Here is a 19,061-nt window from a genome sequence, read left to right on the forward strand (position 1 = left end):
AGAACGTTTCTTTTGCTAAATTACAAAATGATTTTTTTTTAAACCTACCAATTGGATTTTTTTTACCCTGTCTGGGCGTTTTTTGGTCGGGGACATCTCGCCCAGTATTCTCCCCGAGCAACGATTTCATAGGGTATTCACACGCGTTCTCTCCTTGAACCGTGAACAACCTGGCAGTCCAAACTCGGGTTGGACTAGCCTTACGGAGTTTTGGCGAGTTCTCCATAACAAATGTCTAATTGCCGCAAAGCCTTTTAACTAAGAAACAAAATTAATTTACTATTTGACTTGATTTTTTTTTTTTATGGACCTTTTGTTGCCCGGCTAGGTTCGCAGTAGAACTTTGAGACTCTTATCTTAAGGGTGAATCGTGCCCCACTTTAACTGACATCGGGGGTTCCTGAGAGTAGCTTCCTACAGGTGAGCCGGTTTCATCGTCAGGTCTTCAAAGCGAAGCAGGTTTGTTATGGTCCACTTGGGAGATTCATCCTTGGAACGTACCAGTTGGCTAGTGCCTGGGGTGGTTAAAATAATTTTTTGTTAATTTCGCGCGGATGGCATCGCCAAAGAATCCAACGGTGTGGGAAAATTCCTAATAACGGCAACCACCATGGCGTAACTATACAAGGTGACAGCTGACTTGTAGTTTTTATACGATCTGACACATCAACTTTTAGTGCAGTACGATTTTGACATTAGTCCTTCGGTTCACAAAAACAAAGTATATGAAACTTTTAATGATGGCTGCAGGAATGTCACCGCGACTACCAATTGGAACGTTCCACCATGGCAACCACAGTTAAATCAGGCAATTTAATGGCGCCACTGCGCAGTCGCAATAATGGAATGGACTTTTTTCTAGAATGCCATGGCGTGGTTGGCCATTTTGGGCAGAAAATCAGAAAGTATATGGCAAGCGTGGTGACCGGTGGTGGTCGCGAGTGATTTTGATAATCGAAAGTGAGCGCTTAGTAACTGACGTATAGAACGAATCACATTTCAAAATTTATTGCGAAAGTTATTGACGAAGGTGGTTAAAATCACAAGCTAAGTGCCAGGTGTATAAACACTGGAGAAAGTAAAAGTAAAGTGCGTTGAGTGTGGCCGGCCGCAAAAAAATTATTGCTCCCGGAAAAGAAAGAAAGAAAAGTGCGATTAAGCTCATCGGTGGTGGTTGCCTCGTTTTATGGAGTGCGCGTATAAGCTTTGGTGGTCGTATTAAAAACTAATTATTTACATGCAACAACTGATAAAAAAAAAATTATGTAAAGTAGTGAAGAACATTCTTAATAATTGACGTCGCCGTTTTCAACAAAATTTTACGCGTAAATACAGAAAGGCAATGCAAAAAGTATTTTGAATATGGCGCTCATTTGGGTTATCGATGGAGCAAACCATTACTAAATTACTTTCCCTCATGTACACATCGAGCGCAGGCCGGGATTAGAGGGAATCAATTGAGACCGCGCGGTGGCCGGACCTACTTGCGAGCTATAAATAAAAAGGAAGAAAATTGAAGTGTAGAAGGTGTGCGAAAGTGGGGGAGGAATTGGTATTTGTGGAGAATTTGTGCAGCACAAGAAATTGCTTGGAAAACCTTGCGCAATTACATGATACACAACTTAAAATGATTGCAAAGTGTTAAAGAAAAGTTTAAGCATCAATAAATAAAATTGTGTTAGTTGGCAGTTAGTTAGAAGAAGAAAAATCAACAGTTTTTCATGGTGTTATGTAAAAAAAAGGGCGCAAGAAGAAGCAGACGATTGCGAAGTGTTTTTTTCACGTGGAAAATTTGTTGAATTCCTCAAAACTTTTGACAAATTCATAAGCACAAATTAACCATGTAATAACGTATAAGACAGGACCACATACATACATGCTTGCGAGCATTATCCACCGTATAGCTTCGAAAATCGCCTATTCATCCCATGCACATTCATGCATATACATACATAAATTGGCTTAAGACCATTACAGCAGGCAACACCGCCAATATTGTACCCCACACCACCACCAACGCCCCGACGATTGGCCACAAGAAGCAGGCGATCGCATCACGATTCCGCCCACAAAGACAGGCGGCCGCAACAACCACCAGCAATAACAACAACAGCATGGCCGCCAAACATAGGCCTGCTGCATCGAAAATATTGTTTTAAAATCAGCGCGCTAATCAACAACACCGCCCGCTAGCACCAAAATCAGGCGGCCACAATAACCACCGTGTGCTACCACCACCAACAGCGCAACATCGCGCGCTACCCTCAACAATAGCGCCAACCAAACCGCGCGTTACCATCCTTGGCGACATCTTCGAGTGCGACAACCACCAGCTCTCCACCGCGCGCACGCTACCATACTCGACTGCGCCATTTTCGAGCGCAACAACCACCAATGCTCCAACGCACGCTAACATCCTTGGCGATATCTTCGGAGCACCAACCACCAGCGCACCACACCGCGCGCGCTACCATACTTGACTGCGCCCTCTTCGAGCGCGACAACCACCAGGGCGCCACCCAACGCGCGCTATAATCATCGACTGCGCCATCTTCGGGCGCGACAACCACCAGGCGCCAAACCGCGCGCGCTACCATGCTCGACTGCGCCATCTTCGAGCGCGACAACCACCAGCGCGCTATCATCATCGACTGAGTCATCCAACAGCGCCACCAACCACCAACCACTGGCAACCACAACCACCAGCAAAGACAACAATAGCAGGGCCCCAACCATAGGCCTGCTGCAACGAACCCAATATAGACATGCTGCAATAGCCGGCCACAACAACAAGAGTAGCAACTACGGCACAGCGGTGAGTCTGTTCCAATATAATTATAATTAAACACAATTTTGAAAACGAGAAAATTTAGTATTTAAAGATAAATCAAACACTGATTTGCTAAACTTAAATAGATAAATCATAGAATCAGAAAACTAAGATTTAAAATGTGAAAATAATTGAACTTATTTAAATAGAAACTGGAAAGGAAAATTTAAAGTTAGAAACAAGAATTTAAAATAGATTTAAGATAAGAACATAATTAAACTTAATTAATTAGAATTAGAAACTAAGGTTTGAAATAGATTTTATATGGGAAAATAATTAAACTTGTTTAAATAGAAACAGGAAAGGAAAATTTAAAGTTAGAAACAAAGATTTAAAATAGATTGGAGATAAGAACATAATTAAACTGAATCAAATGCCTACACAAGAAAAATTTAGAATTAGAAACTAAGATTTAAAACGAATTTTAAATGAGAAAATAATTAAAACTTAATTAAATAAACTAGGAAAGAAAATTTAGAGATAGAAATATAAGCACAAACGAAAAGGGAAATAGTAAAGTTTAAACAAAATTAAAAATATGGCGGACCTAAAGAAAGAAAAAGACAATAATTTAATTTTTTTTTTGGGAAAATATATATATATATTTATATAAATATATAGATACATCTATAAACATATGTAAAATAAAATACAATAAAATTACACTAAAATTACCAAAAATAAAATAAACTATAATAAAGTAAAATACAATAAAATAAAATTTAATAAAATAAATAAAGATTATAAATAGTATTAGTAAGAACACGAAAAAATAAAATAAAACACAATAAAATTTTAAATAAATATACCAAAAACAAAGTAACTTATAATAAAATAAAATTCGATAAAATAATAAAGATTATAAATATTTATAATAAAAATACACATGAAATAAACTAAAATAAAATCAAATACAATACAATAAAAACCAAATATACCACTAATTGAATTATAGCTAGGACGTATAGCTATACTTACCACTGAGCGTATAATTAAAATATACAGCCCAAAACTTACAATAAAAATTTTAAATTTTGGCGGTTGCCAACATTCTCTCTTCTGCTAGTAGGGTAAAAATGATGTAATAATATAATAAAATGAATTTTGTATTATTTTTATTCATAATGCCTTGTCAACAAATATCTTGTAATTTAAAAATGGGAATGCTGATATTCTTGTTTATTTAGAAGGCGAAGGTATATACAGGTAAAGGGGCCACCGAAATATAGGTGCGTCGGTGGCCATGGTTTTGAGGGTGGGAATAGCACCGGGCGTCGCAACAACATCCGCGGCACCCCCTATGTATATTCGGCCCCTTTTTGTTTGTTTGTTCTAATTTTCAGCTTTTTTTTGTCATTTTGATTTTCTGCGTTTGGTAACCGGTCATTTCCGGTTCGGTTAATTTTGTTCCTTTTTTTTGCGTAAACTTTTTTTTAAGTTTTTTTTTTATTTATTTTTGAATTTCTTTTTGAATGTTTAACGGTCTGTCCGTGACATCCGGTTCGGCCGGATGTTATTTTAGTTTCAATTATAGCGTTTTGAGTTGGCTCTGCGCTTCTGACAGTTGATTTTAATAGGCATGATAGGAATTTTTTCTGTTCATGTCCCAGGACAGCAAGGTTGGCAAGAACCCAGCCCAGCCGACATGACTAGCCACAGTGCACCACAAATCATACCAACTGCCTTCCTTGCTGCTCCACTAAAGATGCGTTACCATAACAATTTGGTTATGTGTATATAAGTCACTGCTTTTAGCGACATTTATTTTTAATTTCCATTTTTGGAAATATGCGTTCGCATTTAACATAGCCCTGTAGGCAGCGTCTTTTCTTTCGGTTGCAACGCGGCATTCTTCATTGTATCAGTTGTTTTTTTGTGGTCGCCGGTAACCAATTTTGTCTGCGACGAGATAATGGTTCGAGTCGATGTTAGGTTCTCGGATCGTGCGCACATCGATAGCACTAGAGGCATGACGTCCGTCTATCAGAACGTGGTCGATCTGATTACGCTAGTACAGCTCTTCATTAAATCTTCTTCGGTACTCACCGTGGCTAAGCACCGAAAATCTTTCTAAGAGCTTTTCTCCCGAGCACTCTCAAAGCTGCCCCATCTGATGTTATCAGTGTCGATGCTTTAGCATCTTATAGCACGACCGATACGATAAGTAACGTATAGAGCATGATTCTCGTTTTCCGAGAGAGGTCTTTACTTTTTAATTGCCTATATAGTTAGAAGAATGATTGGCTCAGGTTCGTCATCTTTCCTGTACGGCACATCGCTGTGTGCATTTAGGAGGGCATAGCAGTGATTAAAAAAATTTAAAAGAATAATTTTTGTGGCCAATTTGTTTAAAACTGAGAAATAAGATATAAATCCACTTGAGTTGCCTTGGCGGCCGTGCCGAGTTCAACTCTTATTTCGTCATACGTCAAAACCTGTTCAAGCCTTCTTCATCTCCTTTAAAAAAACCCTTGCGTAATTTCTGGATAACTTTACATCAAATTTACTAAAAGCTCTATCTAATGCTTTTTTATATACTTTTAGACTTAAAATAAAGAGTGTTATGGTAGAATATTAATGTATTCTGGTACAAACTAGTGTCTTTTCGTTAAAGAAACCATTTACTTAAACTATTTTATTTTGCTGCATTCCTTTCAATTTAAAAAGCGAAAAAATTCTTTAAAAATGGAAAAATCCCCCTTTAATTCACATTCGTAACATGTAATTTTCTTCCTTAACGAAGCGAAAACTTTCACAAAATTCATTCAGAATAAGAGGAATGGGAGATGGGAAAAAAGCTTGCAAGGAATTTTTGTTGAGAATGGGTTTTTTTTTTTGCATAATTTTTTCACGACCCTGCAAATCTTGACTTAGGCTATCCATATAACCACGTTTTTGATTTTGTGCCAAAGTTAATTTGTGCATGTCCAGCACATATTAATGATTCTTTTCAGCTGGCCAATTTGTGATGCAAAGTAGAAAATCTCCATACTTCAATCACGTTGAGGCACCTCTAAACATTTGAAATAGAAACTGAAATTTTTTCGATGTCGTAAAGCATACCAAAAGGAAAAAAATAACATTTTATTACAGTATGATACAAAAGTAATGTATGCGACCAGCTAACTATCTATTAGTGCTCAGTAGATATGGTACATTTTCACAAGCCCATGTCAGGTTCTCGGAGACCTTCTGAATGTAGTTCTTTGCCTCCCAACTGAAGCATAACCTTATCTTCCAAGTTTATATCCAATATTGAATTTTTCACAGCGTCCTGAAAGTATGAGTGTGTAAAATTAAAAAAAAAAATATTAGTAACTATGCTGTAGAAATCAATGCCCGGTTATTCAGTACGAGCAGTAAAATTGTATGTAAGTGTTCATAATGGCATGGTAATACTGTTTTCACATAGACGGCTTATTGAATAATAAAGGCATTTTTCTACATTAAGACGCTTATTGAGCTCAATCTTCCCTACAAAATTCGAATCTATAATTATTTCATTAGTAGCTAATCGAATGACTAATGAAGTCAAAAGCACAATGCAACTCTGTTGGGGGCGTTCAGTTTCTTAGTTTTTGGTGTGTTCAGTGCTTAAAAATGTCATTTGTCAAAGTAAATGTCATTGTCTGCATGGCGGAACGATACAAGGTGGCCGCATCGAAATGCTGATTATAACCTTTTTTTATTTGATTTGATACATCAACTTCCGGCGCAGTACGATTTTGACATTTGTCCATCGAATTTACAAAAACAAAGTACATGGAATTCTTATTTATGTATGTAGGTATGTCACCATGTTGCCACCTTGTATCGTTCCGCCATGATTGTCTGTCATATAGCATTGTCATTTTATTCGCTTGACATTTCATCCTTCATACTAATCGAGCAGTTACTTCTGTGTGAAAGCAAAAAATTTACGATTTCATTAGAAGGTGAAATGAGATCATTAAGTTTCTGTGTGAAAATAGTATAAGATTGATATTGACTTTATTTACAGCTTAAATTTGCACCGAAAAATTTATTCTGAGCATCAAAAACTGCAAGGTTAAATTCTAGTCAAGTTTAGCTGTAGTTTAAACTCGCACTGAAAATCCGGGCCTAATAGTTTGAAATAAATAAAATCTAATTTCCAATCGATTCGAATTGAAATAAATATTATACTTTATTGAAATAAAAATATTCTGATGGGGAAACATATCTTAAGTTGTAGGCAGAGCTGGGTAGTAATGATTACTTTAGGTAATCAATTACCTCCACAGCAAAGGAATTGATTACATTTCAATTGCTAAAAAAATACCAAAAGTAATTTCGTTTTTTTGCGGCTAAAGTACAAAAAATGTTTTGTTTGTAATTGAAAAAAAAAAAATACTTTGCTCAAATGTAATTTCTATCCCAGTACTTTCGAAAGGAATTGCAAATGTAATTGAAAAATTTGCAATTACATTTCAAGGAATGCCAAAAGAAATTTCCCATTTCTCAAAGGAATTGCAAAAGTAATTGAAAAATTCTTAATGTAAAAACTATTTATACGATACAAGCGGTGATTTTTTGAGGTCATAGTAACTCCTGGGACAATAAGAAAATTTTTGCAAAACAGAAACACTGTCTTCTATGACTGGAAATTCATTTCTCCTCGCCATATATGAGGACGGGTATGGTTTGATTGTGTCATTGTAGTTTAGATTTGCTGTTGGGCGGCCGGCCAATTGATTTGTACATGGATAGCAACGTTTCTTTATATTTTCTTCAAGTGCTGCTGACAAGCGAATTGAAGATTTTGTTGCGGTTTGTACTTTAGATACAACTTCGATGGCATACGCCTTGAAGGTGAGAGTGTCACTGAATGTTACCCCTAAGATCTTTGGATGACTGATGGTTGGTACCGTAACACCATCGACGTGAAAGTTCAATGTAGATTTGGTCGGCTAGGTTCAGATAATTTGCCATAAGACGTTTTGAGCCCCGTGGTTGACTGTGTCAAAAGCTTTTGACAGCGTTGGTAGTGCTATGCATTTTGCAGAAACCATGGTGATGAGTGGCTAGGCGAAGATTCGCAGTAAACTGACAAAGCAGAAAGATTTCCAATGTCTTCGCTACTGGTGAACGCAGTTATGCTGGTCGTTACAACTCACCTTCGCTACTTATACTGGCAATCGTTTTGCTGCCCTCCCTTTCCCGACTGATGCATGTCTAGGGGAGCGTGCTTTCCGCAAGGTCAAATCCGCTATGGCTCGTTTTATTCCCGCCGTAATAATCCCGGAAGTCCGGCCACATTTTCCATCGGGAGCCGCAACTCTAGCGAGAGAACGTGACCTTATAAGACAGCACGACCCCAGCGACACCCAAATAAGGTATATAAACCAACGCATCAGATTGCTAGTGGATGCACACAAGCGGGAGAAATGGGAGGATAACTTAAAGAATTGTAAGCTTTCTGCAGGTGTAGGTAAGCTATGGTCCACAGCAAACACCCTATAGAACCCGACTAAGCACAGTGACAAAATTTCCATCGCCTTTGGCGATAAAGTGAGGTCATATCCGAATAATACACGAGCGCTTTTTACCGACAAAATGTAATGCATTCTACGGTTGACAAAGCCAGACGGCGGGTCATCAGACGCGCACACAAGCATAAATACAGCGTGTCCCCAATTATCATCACCGCCAAAGAGGTTGAAGATGCCATCGTTCACGCTAAACCACCTATAGCAGTAGGCAAAGAGAGATTTCAATATCTAGCGCATGTCTTCAGCCTGTCCCAGTTCACCTTCGTCATCCCCGAAAAATGGAAAATGGCCAGGGTGGTTCGGCTATTAAAGCGTGGGAAACCAGCAAACATAGAAAGTTCTTATCGTCCGATATCTCTCCTATCGCCAGTAGCCAAGCCACTTCATGCCATCCTGCTTCCTATTTCACTTCAAATTTGCGTCTTGCCAATCATCACCATAGGACAGTTCTCGTTGCGCTAGACCTGTCAACTCAACCATGGCACGCTACTGGAAGACCTGGAAGGGTCCTCGCTTCCTCCAAGTCTCAAAAGGTGGACCGCAAATTATCGGTCTGGTCGGCAAGCATCGGAGAAGGAGTCACTAGCGTTTCCTACGCCGATTACTGCACAATAATGGCAACAGGCCCAGGCCCACAGATCGATGAGCTTTGTAATAAAAGCTATCTCCCTGATCTCTGCAGTTTCCTCGCTTCGCGAAACCTGACATTGTCACCGACCAAATCATAACTTGGGTGTGATGTTCGATCAGGATCTACATTTTGAAGAGCAATTGTTCCTAAAATATCGAGCCGTAATGAAATCCTCAAATCTCTTGCAGGCAGAACTTGGGGTAAAGACAAAGAAACACTCATTACCACTTGCAAAGTAATTGGCCGGCCGATTGCATGCTTCGCGTCCCCGATATGGTCGCCAAGACTAAAGGTTACTCACAGGAAGGAATACAGGCCTGCCAAAATACTGCCCTCAGAACCGCTACGGGCTGTCTTCTTATGTCCCCAGAACACCACCTACACAATGAGACAAGATACCCCCCATTAGGGAGAGAAATAAAATGCTGAACAAACAGTTTCTGTTGAATACCCAGAAACCTGGGTAACCCACCAAAAATCTGATTGATGAGGCTATATCTCCCAGGGGTTTAAGGGGTCATCTCCGTAAGCATTCTAAAGAAATACGGCACCTGAGAACACAGCAGTATGAAGCAAAAAATCACGTACTCTGTTATATCCATAAACAGGCGTCGGACCTCTATGTAAGAATTGCCCGGCGAATCCAGTTCTTAAAGAAAAATAGCCAGAACTTGCAGAAGAGGAAGGCACTCTCGCTTGGAAAACGCGCGTCACTCTAGCTCAACTTCGATCTGGATACTGTAACAGGTTAAACTCCTACCTATCCAGAATCAACCCCGACATAGAAGATGTATGTCCTGCTTGTAATGTGTCCCAACATAACAATTGTAATGTGAAACCAACGCCTCTAACACCCCTCTCACTATGGTCCACCCATTTTGAAACTGAAAGGACATTGATCACAATTTGTGATCGGACGAACCTATTGGATGGGGCGAAGCACTGCTACAACAACAACAACAACTGAGGCACAGAAGAACCTTTTACCGCTAAAATTTTCAAAGACGGAGGCGAAACGATGCATAATTTTTACACGAACTTTTAAATATAAAGAAGCTTTTGGCATTGACAAATGTAGTTGCACCGGAGCCGCTATATCTTCATTACACTTCACTTCAAACGCTTCTGAGGTTTTATTCGGACGTCTCGTTGTCATTGTCTACTCAACTATTATTTATTACAATATGGTTCAGAGGAGGCAACTATATATGCTATCAAGAATACGAGAAAAAAGTTTTCCGGGACATTAATGGTGTTTACGTTATGCCAGCTGGATGTATCAAAGAAAACACTACTCAACAAATTTTGAACAACTTTAGTCTCCAAGAATAAAATAGGCCTTTCCTAAGGTGAAATTTTCTCCTGATTCCGAATATGACTTCCATTTTCCTGTGGCAAATCCAGTTTCCGAGATATCGGCGAAAATATGAAAATTCCCATTTTTGCAGAACACTACTTCATATAGGTACGGCAAAAATTGTATTTTTCATTTTTTCGTTTTAAACTGTTGAATTATACATTATACTAATTCCCGTAAACATGTCTTGCCTTCACCTCCTTTCAGTATCTTCAGTAGTTTGGCCACTATGCCAAAAAACGTTGAAAAAATTTTGAGCAAAAAAAAAGAAATTTTTTACAAAACTTCAGATTTAACCACTTTAAAATCGGAAAAATTCTACGGACGAAAAAAAGTTAGCCCTCCTATGTTGTAGGTAATTTAACTACGAAAATTTTTAGCATAGACTATAGCCCTGTTAACTTGCAAGCGTCTATCCTAAAATTTTAGTATTAATTTGATAAAATTGGCGAGACATTTCATTTGGTCACTCTACCTTAGGGTCTAATAAATTTAAAAAGACATGAAGTATTTAATTGTCACTACTGTTTGTTGTAAATTTTGTTTTGCAAATTGTAGTGCAAATTTATATATACTATATCGGTAGATGTGTTTACGAAATGGCTTATTGCAAAAGAGATTTTAAATGTAAAAATAATCCGGATGATTTTTGCTTTATTTGCGAACATTATATTTTTGGAAACTCAGCTCGGAAAATAACTAATTCTGTCAAAGATGCATACTTTCATTATTTCGGTTTCCGTGTAAAAAATCTCGATAAATCTTGGACAACTCATTTTATTTGCGCCTCCTGTAGATTAACTTTAATGAGATGGGTATCGGGTAAAGGTCATAACATGAAGTCTGGTGTTCCAATGATGTGACCTGAACCCTTTAACCACGACCAGTGTTTTGCGTGATAGACCTTAAAGGTAAAACGAGAAAAAAGAGGAAATTAATAAGTTATCCAAATGTAGGATCAGCTAAAAAACCAAAATTACATGACGATACCTTACCCATACCTTGGTCGCCTATAAGTTTTGAAGCCTCAAGAGAATGTGACTCCGAAGCAAATAATTCAGACAGTGAACAAGAAGGAGAGGTCCCACATCGACTCTCTCAAGCCGAACTTAATGACTTGGCCAGGGATTTGAAATTATTGAAATTTGATAGCGAAGTTTTAAGATCTTGTTTGCAGCGATGGGACAGCCTGGGCGGTATGCAGTTTCGGTGGTACAATTTCAAATAAATAGTATATGAAATACATCCCTGGTTGTAGCTATAATTCTCGGCCTTCAAGGAGGTTTCACTAAATATTGCTGTTTTCTCTGCCTTTGGGACAGCCGTGCTAGAGAAACCCATTATATTCAGGAAAACTGGCCACCAAGAGCTGAGTACGAACCAGGTGCCTGCAATATCGCAAACCCGCCTCTAGTAAATCCCGAACGAGTTATTTTGCCAGCTCTTCACATCAAATTAGGATTAATGAAAAATTTTGTAAAGGCTTTAAATAAGGACGCGCCATCGTTCCAGTACCTAACGATATTTGCCCTAAAATAACTCAAGCCAAATTAAAAGAAGGTATATTTGTTGGTCCGCAAATTAGAAAGTTTCTGAAAGACGAAAATTTTTCGAATCATTTATCATCAGTAGAAGCAGCGGCTTGGGACAGCTTTAAGCAAGTCTTTAGTGGATTTCTTGGCAACAACAAAGATCCCAACTATAGATAGATGGTCAAAGCCTTGTTGAAAAACTACAGTGCTATGAAATGCAACATGTCCCTCAAAATGCATTTTTTGCATTCACATTTGGATAATTTTCCCGCAAACCTAGGTGCTGAAAGTGATGAACAGGGTGAAAGGTTTCACCAAGACCTCATGATTTTTGAAAAGTGTTACCAAGGTTTTTGGAATGAAGAAATGATGGGAGATTATTGCTGGACAATAATACGGGAGACAAACCCAGAAAATTATAAACGGGTACCCACGTCCCTCACTATTGACCACCACGGTAAAATCAATTTCACTTTTTTTCTTGGCAACACAAAACCTACACATTTTTTGTGATAGCCAATCATGTCTTGAAGCTATCAAAAATAGAAGCAGTACGACGCCATTAATAGCGTCAATACATAAGCGGTTGTGCTTTCTACGTCAAAAAAAAAAACACAAAATAATTTCTCTTGGGTAAAAGCTCATCATACTGGCATCGACGGAAATGAGCAAGCAGATAAAGCAGCCAAGGAAGCGGCAGGGCTGACTACAAGTCCTGTTTACAAAAAGTTTCCTATGAGCTATACTAAAGAAATTGTACAGCAAGAAATGCAAGAAGCATGGCGTAGTGAATACACAGATGAATCGACAGGCAGTACCACAAAAATGTTCTTCCAATCGTCAAAGGAAGCAGAGAGAAAAAATATCTATAATGCAAAGAGAATAGACGCGTATTCGGTTTCGCTGCAGCAAATTAATTCCTTGAAATACGCTGACGTTCTTTGTAAGGCGATCTGTGATAAAAGTGTGAAAGCTTATTGAAAGTTGTGCTGCTTCTGTGCTTGTTTGATTAACTTTTTAATTTTAATTTGACCACCAATATGGCTCCGGAGATGAAAAAAATCACAACACGGCAAACGGCTTCTTCTCCGCTTCACATACCAACATTTGTTAAGCCTACGAAAATTGAGAGCTCACCGGCGGTTTCAGGTGAGATTTCGCGCCTTGAAGCAAAACTTATAATGTGGAAAGAGAGCATGTTAGAGGAGATCGCGGAAAAAGTAAGGGATCAACTAAGAGAATCGGAACAGCGGGTTATTCAGAGAGTGGTTGAGTTGGCTGCAGAGATCTCGAATTTAAAGAGCAGCTTCAGCAGTCTGCAGTCCAAAGTACAGGCAGCTGAAAGTGAATGCAGGCAGCTTCGATCTGATGTCAACTCATTAAAGGCTCAGTTGAATGAATGCCAAAACAATGCTGTTCTATCTGATGTGCTGGTAAGTGGAGTCCCCCAAACACCAAACGAAGATATAGACGAAGTCTTCACAAAAATATGTAACTCGGTTCAATTGACCGCGCCGTCAATACGCTCTGCATTTCGCATTCAAAAGAGCAAGCACAAAAACGGTAGCTCTCCCGTCATAATAAAACTGAATTCACCCACTGACCGCTTCTTGCTTTTAAGAGCAATTTCAAATTTTTGGAAATTAAATAAAAGATCTATGACTCTCAGTGATATTGGGCGCAACGAAAATGGAAAGATCTTTGTGCGTGATTGCCTAACTGAGAACAGTCGCGAAACACTGCAGCATGCACCGCAACTAAAAAAACAGAGAAAACTTACTTCTGCTTTGTCTATACGTGGAGATGTATATGTGCGTACACGTCAACAAGGTGAAGCAGTGAAAATCAGTGACAAAGAGAGCGCTGATCGAATTGCTGTAAGCGAGCAATGAAAACAACAATGCATATATATTATATTTTTCTTTTCTTTTTTCTACTTCCCCCCTCTTACTGCTTTGTTGTTATCATTTTGCTTCGTTGCTATGAGTATGTGTCACTTAAATGTGCGGAGTTTTACGACTCAGAAACTTGATTCCCTTTCGTATTTATTTGCCGATCAAAATATTGATTTAATTTGCCTTACGGAAACCTGGTTCAGATCCAACGTTGATTATGATTCTTATTCTATAAATAAGTATGTACAGCTGAGGAATGATGACAGAAAAGATAACAATCGTGGTGGTGGTGTTGCAATTTACTGCAAAGATGTTTTAATTCCAAAAGTGGCTTATCGTTCAGAGCATGCAAACGAGGTTGAATGTATTTTTTATTGAAATAGACGATGTCAGTACAAAGTGTTTTGTGGCATGTGTTTATAACCCCAATAGGTCTAACGATTTAACACACCTTTTTCATAAAATAACAGAGTTTTCTTTAAATTATGACCACGTCATTTTTTGTGGAGATTTCAAAGTAGATCTGCTTAACTGTGATTCCCGTAGTAAAAGTATTATTAATAATTTTCAGGCGTGTGTCTTAAAAATTACAAATAAATTTGCAACCCGTTTTGCTCCTAATAGTAAGCCTAGTTTGCTAGATTTAATGTGTGTTAACAATATAAATTATATCAATCATACTGACCAGCTTCCGATGGATGGTATCTCTGACCATGAAATGCCCTTCTTGTGCTATGATTTGAAATTTAATACAACAGAGCCCGAATCGGTAATAACATGGAACTTCTTAATCAAGAAGCTTCTCGTCTTGATTGGAGTGGTTGCTTATCCATTTCAAATTTCGACGAGAAGGTAAAATACTTTAATAACCTGGTTTGGTACCTTTTTGATAGATTTGTTCCGCTAAAGTCTTTTAAAATTCACGGCCATAAAAAGCCCTGGTTCACATCGGAGGTTTTGAAACACATAAAAAAACGTGAGAGGGCTTACAGGGAATGGAAGAGATATCGCGATGATAAGCACTGGGAAGACTACCGCCTTCTGAGAAATCAAGCTACCCTTTTCATACGGAATGCTAAAGTAGCATACCTGAATATTAAATTTAATACAAATTTGCCAACAAGAGTGCTCTTGGAAAATCTTCTATCTTTTGGAGTCTGTAAAAAACATAACATTGAATGCAGCCACGACCCAAATGTTATGAACTCCTATTTCTTGTGTGGAAAAAATAATGATGTGAATAAGAATAATATCGATGACAGAATCGCTGTAACCTGTGTAGACAGAAGACTGGATATAAGTGCCTTTGATTTTTCAGTGGTCGACGAAAGCGATGTGCTGGATGCTATTTTTGCTATAAAGTCTAATGCCGTGGGAATTGACGGTATTAGCATACAATTAAAAAAACTTATTCTACCTTACGCCACCGCTTCGCTAACACATCATATACATAAATAGACAAGATGAAAAAATGTGGAACCGTTTCTGCTAAACTATAATTCTAAGGTATACAAATTATATATGTATTGATAGGAAATTTTTAGCTGCACTGTTATCCATAAATAAAAAAAATTTGAAAAATCATTTTAATATAAAAAATTTAACATTCAAGTCTTACCACTACACATGCACTTATTCATACTATAGACACTATGCTGAATCGTGAGCATGGCCGAGGAGTTGCTTTGTACACAATAAAAATTAAACAAAAACACATAGCTGATCATGCATCAAGTCTATTTCGTTTCTTTCCTTTGCTTTCCTCTTTTCCATTCTATTCTTTTGTTTTCCTTTCCTTTGTTTTCTTTTCTTTGCTTTCCTTTCCTTTCATTTCCTTTCCTTTCGTTTCCTTTCCTTTACTTTCCTTTCGTTTCCTTTCCTTTCCTTTCCCTTCCTTTCTTTTCCTTTTCGTTTCCTTTCCTTTCATTTCCTTTCCTTTCCTTTCCTTACCTTTTCTTTATTTTCCTTTGCTTTCCTTTCTTTTAATTTTTGTTATTTCCTTTCTTTTACTTTCATTTCTCTTCCATTCATATTCCTTCCTTTCCTTTCCTTCCTTTCTTTTCCTTTACTTTACTTTCCATTCCTTTCCTTCCCTTTCCATTCCATTCTTCTACTTTTCTTCCCCTTCATTTCTTTTATTTTTATTTCCCTTCCATTGATTTTCCTTCCTTTCCTTTCCTTTCCTTTCCTTTCCTTTCCTTTCCTTTCCTTTCCTTTCCTTTCCTTTCCTTTCTTTTTACCTTTCTAAGGTATACAAATTATATATGTATTGATAGGAAATTTTGAGCTGCACTGTTATCCATAAATAAAAAAAATTTGAAAAATCAAACATTCAGGTCTTACCACTACACATGCACTTATTCATACTATAGACACGCTGTGTACTTGCTTTTTGTGTACTATGCTGAATCGTGAGCATGGCCGAGGAGTTGCTTTGTACACAATAAAAATTAAACAAAAATCATAGTTGATCATGCATCAGGTCTATTTCTTTCCTTTCCTTTGCTTTCCTTTCTTTTCCATTCTATTCTTTTATTTTCCTTTCCTTTGTTTTCTTTTCTTTTCTTTCCCTTCCCCTCCTTTCCTTTTCTTTCGTTTCCTTTCCTTTACTTTCCTTTCCTTTCCTGTGGTGGAATTTCAACCATTGGGCGAACTCTAGTATCTTTAATTTCTCAATTATGTCCAGTAGGTTTCCTAGTCAATGGAAAATTGCAAATATTACTCCGGTTCCTAAAACAAGGTCTCCGTGTTCTTACAAAGAATTTAGACCAATAAGTCTGTTACCTGCCTTATCTAAGGTGTTTGAGAAGCTATTAGCAATGCAAATAACTCACCATATATATAATAATAATTTGCTATCCGAAGTCCAGTCGGGATTTAGAAGGGGGCATAGTTGTGCAACATCCATGCTTAAGATTCTTGAAGATATACGTCCGGCCTTTGACAATAAAGAACTTACCATGCTCGTGCTTTGGATTTCTCGAGAGCTTTTGACATGGTTGATTTTGAAGAACTAAATCACAAACTTGAAACTAGTTTTAACTTCGGCCCATATGCCATAAAGTTAGTGCAAAGCTACCTCTGTAACCGGTTTCAACAAATAAAATGTGCTGATAAAGTCTCAAATTTAAACTCCATAAAATCTGGCATTCCGCAAGGGTCTATCCTAGGTCCAACACTCTTTACGCTTTTTATAAATGACATAGTTGCCTGTTGTCGCAATGCCTCCTTTCATCTTTATGCCGATGATACTCAAATATACCTGTCTCGTCCAATTGGTCTTTCCGATGACCTATTTTTCAGGCTGAATGAAGATTTAACATGCATAGGAGAGTGGGCTCAATTAAATAAACTATCTCTTAATGCAACTAAATCAAAGGCAGTAGTAATATCGAACGCCTCGTATGACTTAAACAATCTTCCTTAAATTATGCTTAATGGAGACAAAATATTCTTTCACGATGTGGTTACCAATTAGAGATTTAAAACCGACTCCACTCTGACTTGTGTTGATCATATGAACCTTGTCATTGGTAAAATTTATAGTACTCTACGAAGTTTATACAGAACTGCCTATTTGTTGCCGCGAGACCCCAAGATAAAGCTGATAAAATCTCTTATTGTACCTCATATGCCCTACAGCGAGCTTATATACGGTAACCTTGACTCGATATCGCTAAACAAATTACAATTGGCCTTAAACAATGCGGCCCGGTTAATTTTTTCTAAAAAGAAGTATGATACATAAAAGGAAGTATGATACATATATCTTCATTTTCCACACAAATCCTCGGATGCGATGTATATAATTTCTTAAAAATGAGAAATCTTTGCTTTTTGCGTAAGCTATTGTATTCCCAAAATCCACCTTACTTATTTAAAAAACTAAAGTTGTGTCAGTCTACTCGAACTATGAATCTTTTGGTTCCGAACTTTAGGTACTCATCATCATCCAGAATGTTTTTTGTCAGTTCCATCCATCTATGGAACTCACTTCCATCTAACACAAAAGCTATACGAAAAGCAGGATGTTTCAAACAAGCAGTACTAACTTTCCTCTGCTCTTAACTTATCTTAAACGATAGTTCGATCTTTGATTCTTAATCTGTGTACCGAAAATGTTTCTGTGTTAAAATGTATAATGCTATTTTTAAGATATTAATGTTATTAGTATTATTATGGTTTTCTTTTTTATTATTTCTTTGGAATTATATTTATATGTGTCATATTTAAGACTGATTGATGTACTACCTAAAAGACTTTAGTCTTACTTGTACAAATTGTTTATACAAATAAATGAAAGAAATGACATATATAGTGAAAGATTTGGAGTTTCATTCGAAATGACGCAGTGCTTAACTGGTCACAGTTTCTGCAAAGCCTACTTGAAGCGCTTCCATATTATTGATACAGACTTATATACATGCAACGAAGGAGAAGCACAGTCAATTAGTCACTTAATCTACTCGTGCCCCAGGTACCAGAATGCGAGAAGAATTCATGAAACCCTTTGGAAGGAGCTCAACATACAACCATGCAACATAATAGATATTTCACGGAATCAAGAATTCATCGAGTCTTTCAAGAAATTTATTAGTAATATATTTAGTACACTAAAAATCTTTAATTCATTGCAGTAACAAATATTCATCACTGTATCCTAAGTTAAATACCTGAAATTTAAACTCACGTCTGTATACAGTTGCAGACAGTATTGTTTCATAAAATCATATCACCCACTATTCTAACATGTATGTATGTATATATTAAGTTATAATAGCTGTGTTTTTTTCACGTCTAATATACGTTTACGCTTAAACTTTATATGTACTGCTTGCTACGCATAAAATTAGTGCTACTAAATTTAAATACACATTATACTCAGATGTAACTGAAATATGTGTCCATGTTTCACCCTCTGCACTAATTCCATGTATTCTGTGCGCGTCCACTATCTATCACAACTGATTCAACTATATGTTATACACAGAAATACAACAGAGGGTTGTGCCTCCGCTTTTCGGTACACCCTGTAGCTGTAGCTAGTTGTTTAACCACTGCCGCTAGATGGGTCTCCTAAGCATTATCTAAGCGAGGATAGGCGTTTTTTTCACGCGCAAACGAAACGTATACGCGTGTGAAAAAAACACGGCTAATAATTGTAAATTCAAGTTATGTACATAAAAAGATACAAGAAAAGAAATAATACATTTTCTCGAAGCACGGCTAGCGTGTAGAGACCTAAGGAAAAAAATATTCTTAGCTGGTATACGGAGCACATGGTGTGGGGACTAGGAGGGGGAAAC

The 19,061-nt window shown here is 37.5% G+C and overlaps 1 protein-coding gene and 1 long non-coding RNA gene across 4 annotated transcripts in view; one reads left to right on the forward strand and one right to left on the reverse strand.

Moving 5' to 3' along the window:
• The window catches only part of LOC137240312 (uncharacterized), a 372,934-nt gene that overhangs the window by 173,839 nt on the left and 180,034 nt on the right, over window positions 1-19,061 (forward strand). The gene's annotated exons all lie outside the window — the stretch shown is intronic.
• Window positions 5,855-19,061, reverse strand: part of LOC137240311 (MTOR-associated protein MEAK7) — a 401,092-nt gene continuing 387,885 nt past the window's right edge. For 2 of the 3 annotated variants that reach the window (XM_067766374.1, XM_067766372.1), the window contains one exon: window positions 5,856-6,104. In XM_067766374.1, coding sequence (XP_067622475.1) covers window positions 5,991-6,104 — 114 coding nt within the window. In that variant the 3' untranslated portion in view covers window positions 5,856-5,990. Of the gene's footprint in view, window positions 6,105-19,061 lie in introns of all 3 variants that reach the window. The other variant, XM_067766373.1, reaches the window with a different exon arrangement.

The sequence above is a fragment of the Eurosta solidaginis genome, chromosome 2 (assembly GCF_040869045.1).
Source record: "Eurosta solidaginis isolate ZX-2024a chromosome 2, ASM4086904v1, whole genome shotgun sequence".
Lineage (NCBI taxonomy): Eukaryota > Metazoa > Arthropoda > Insecta > Diptera > Tephritidae > Eurosta > Eurosta solidaginis.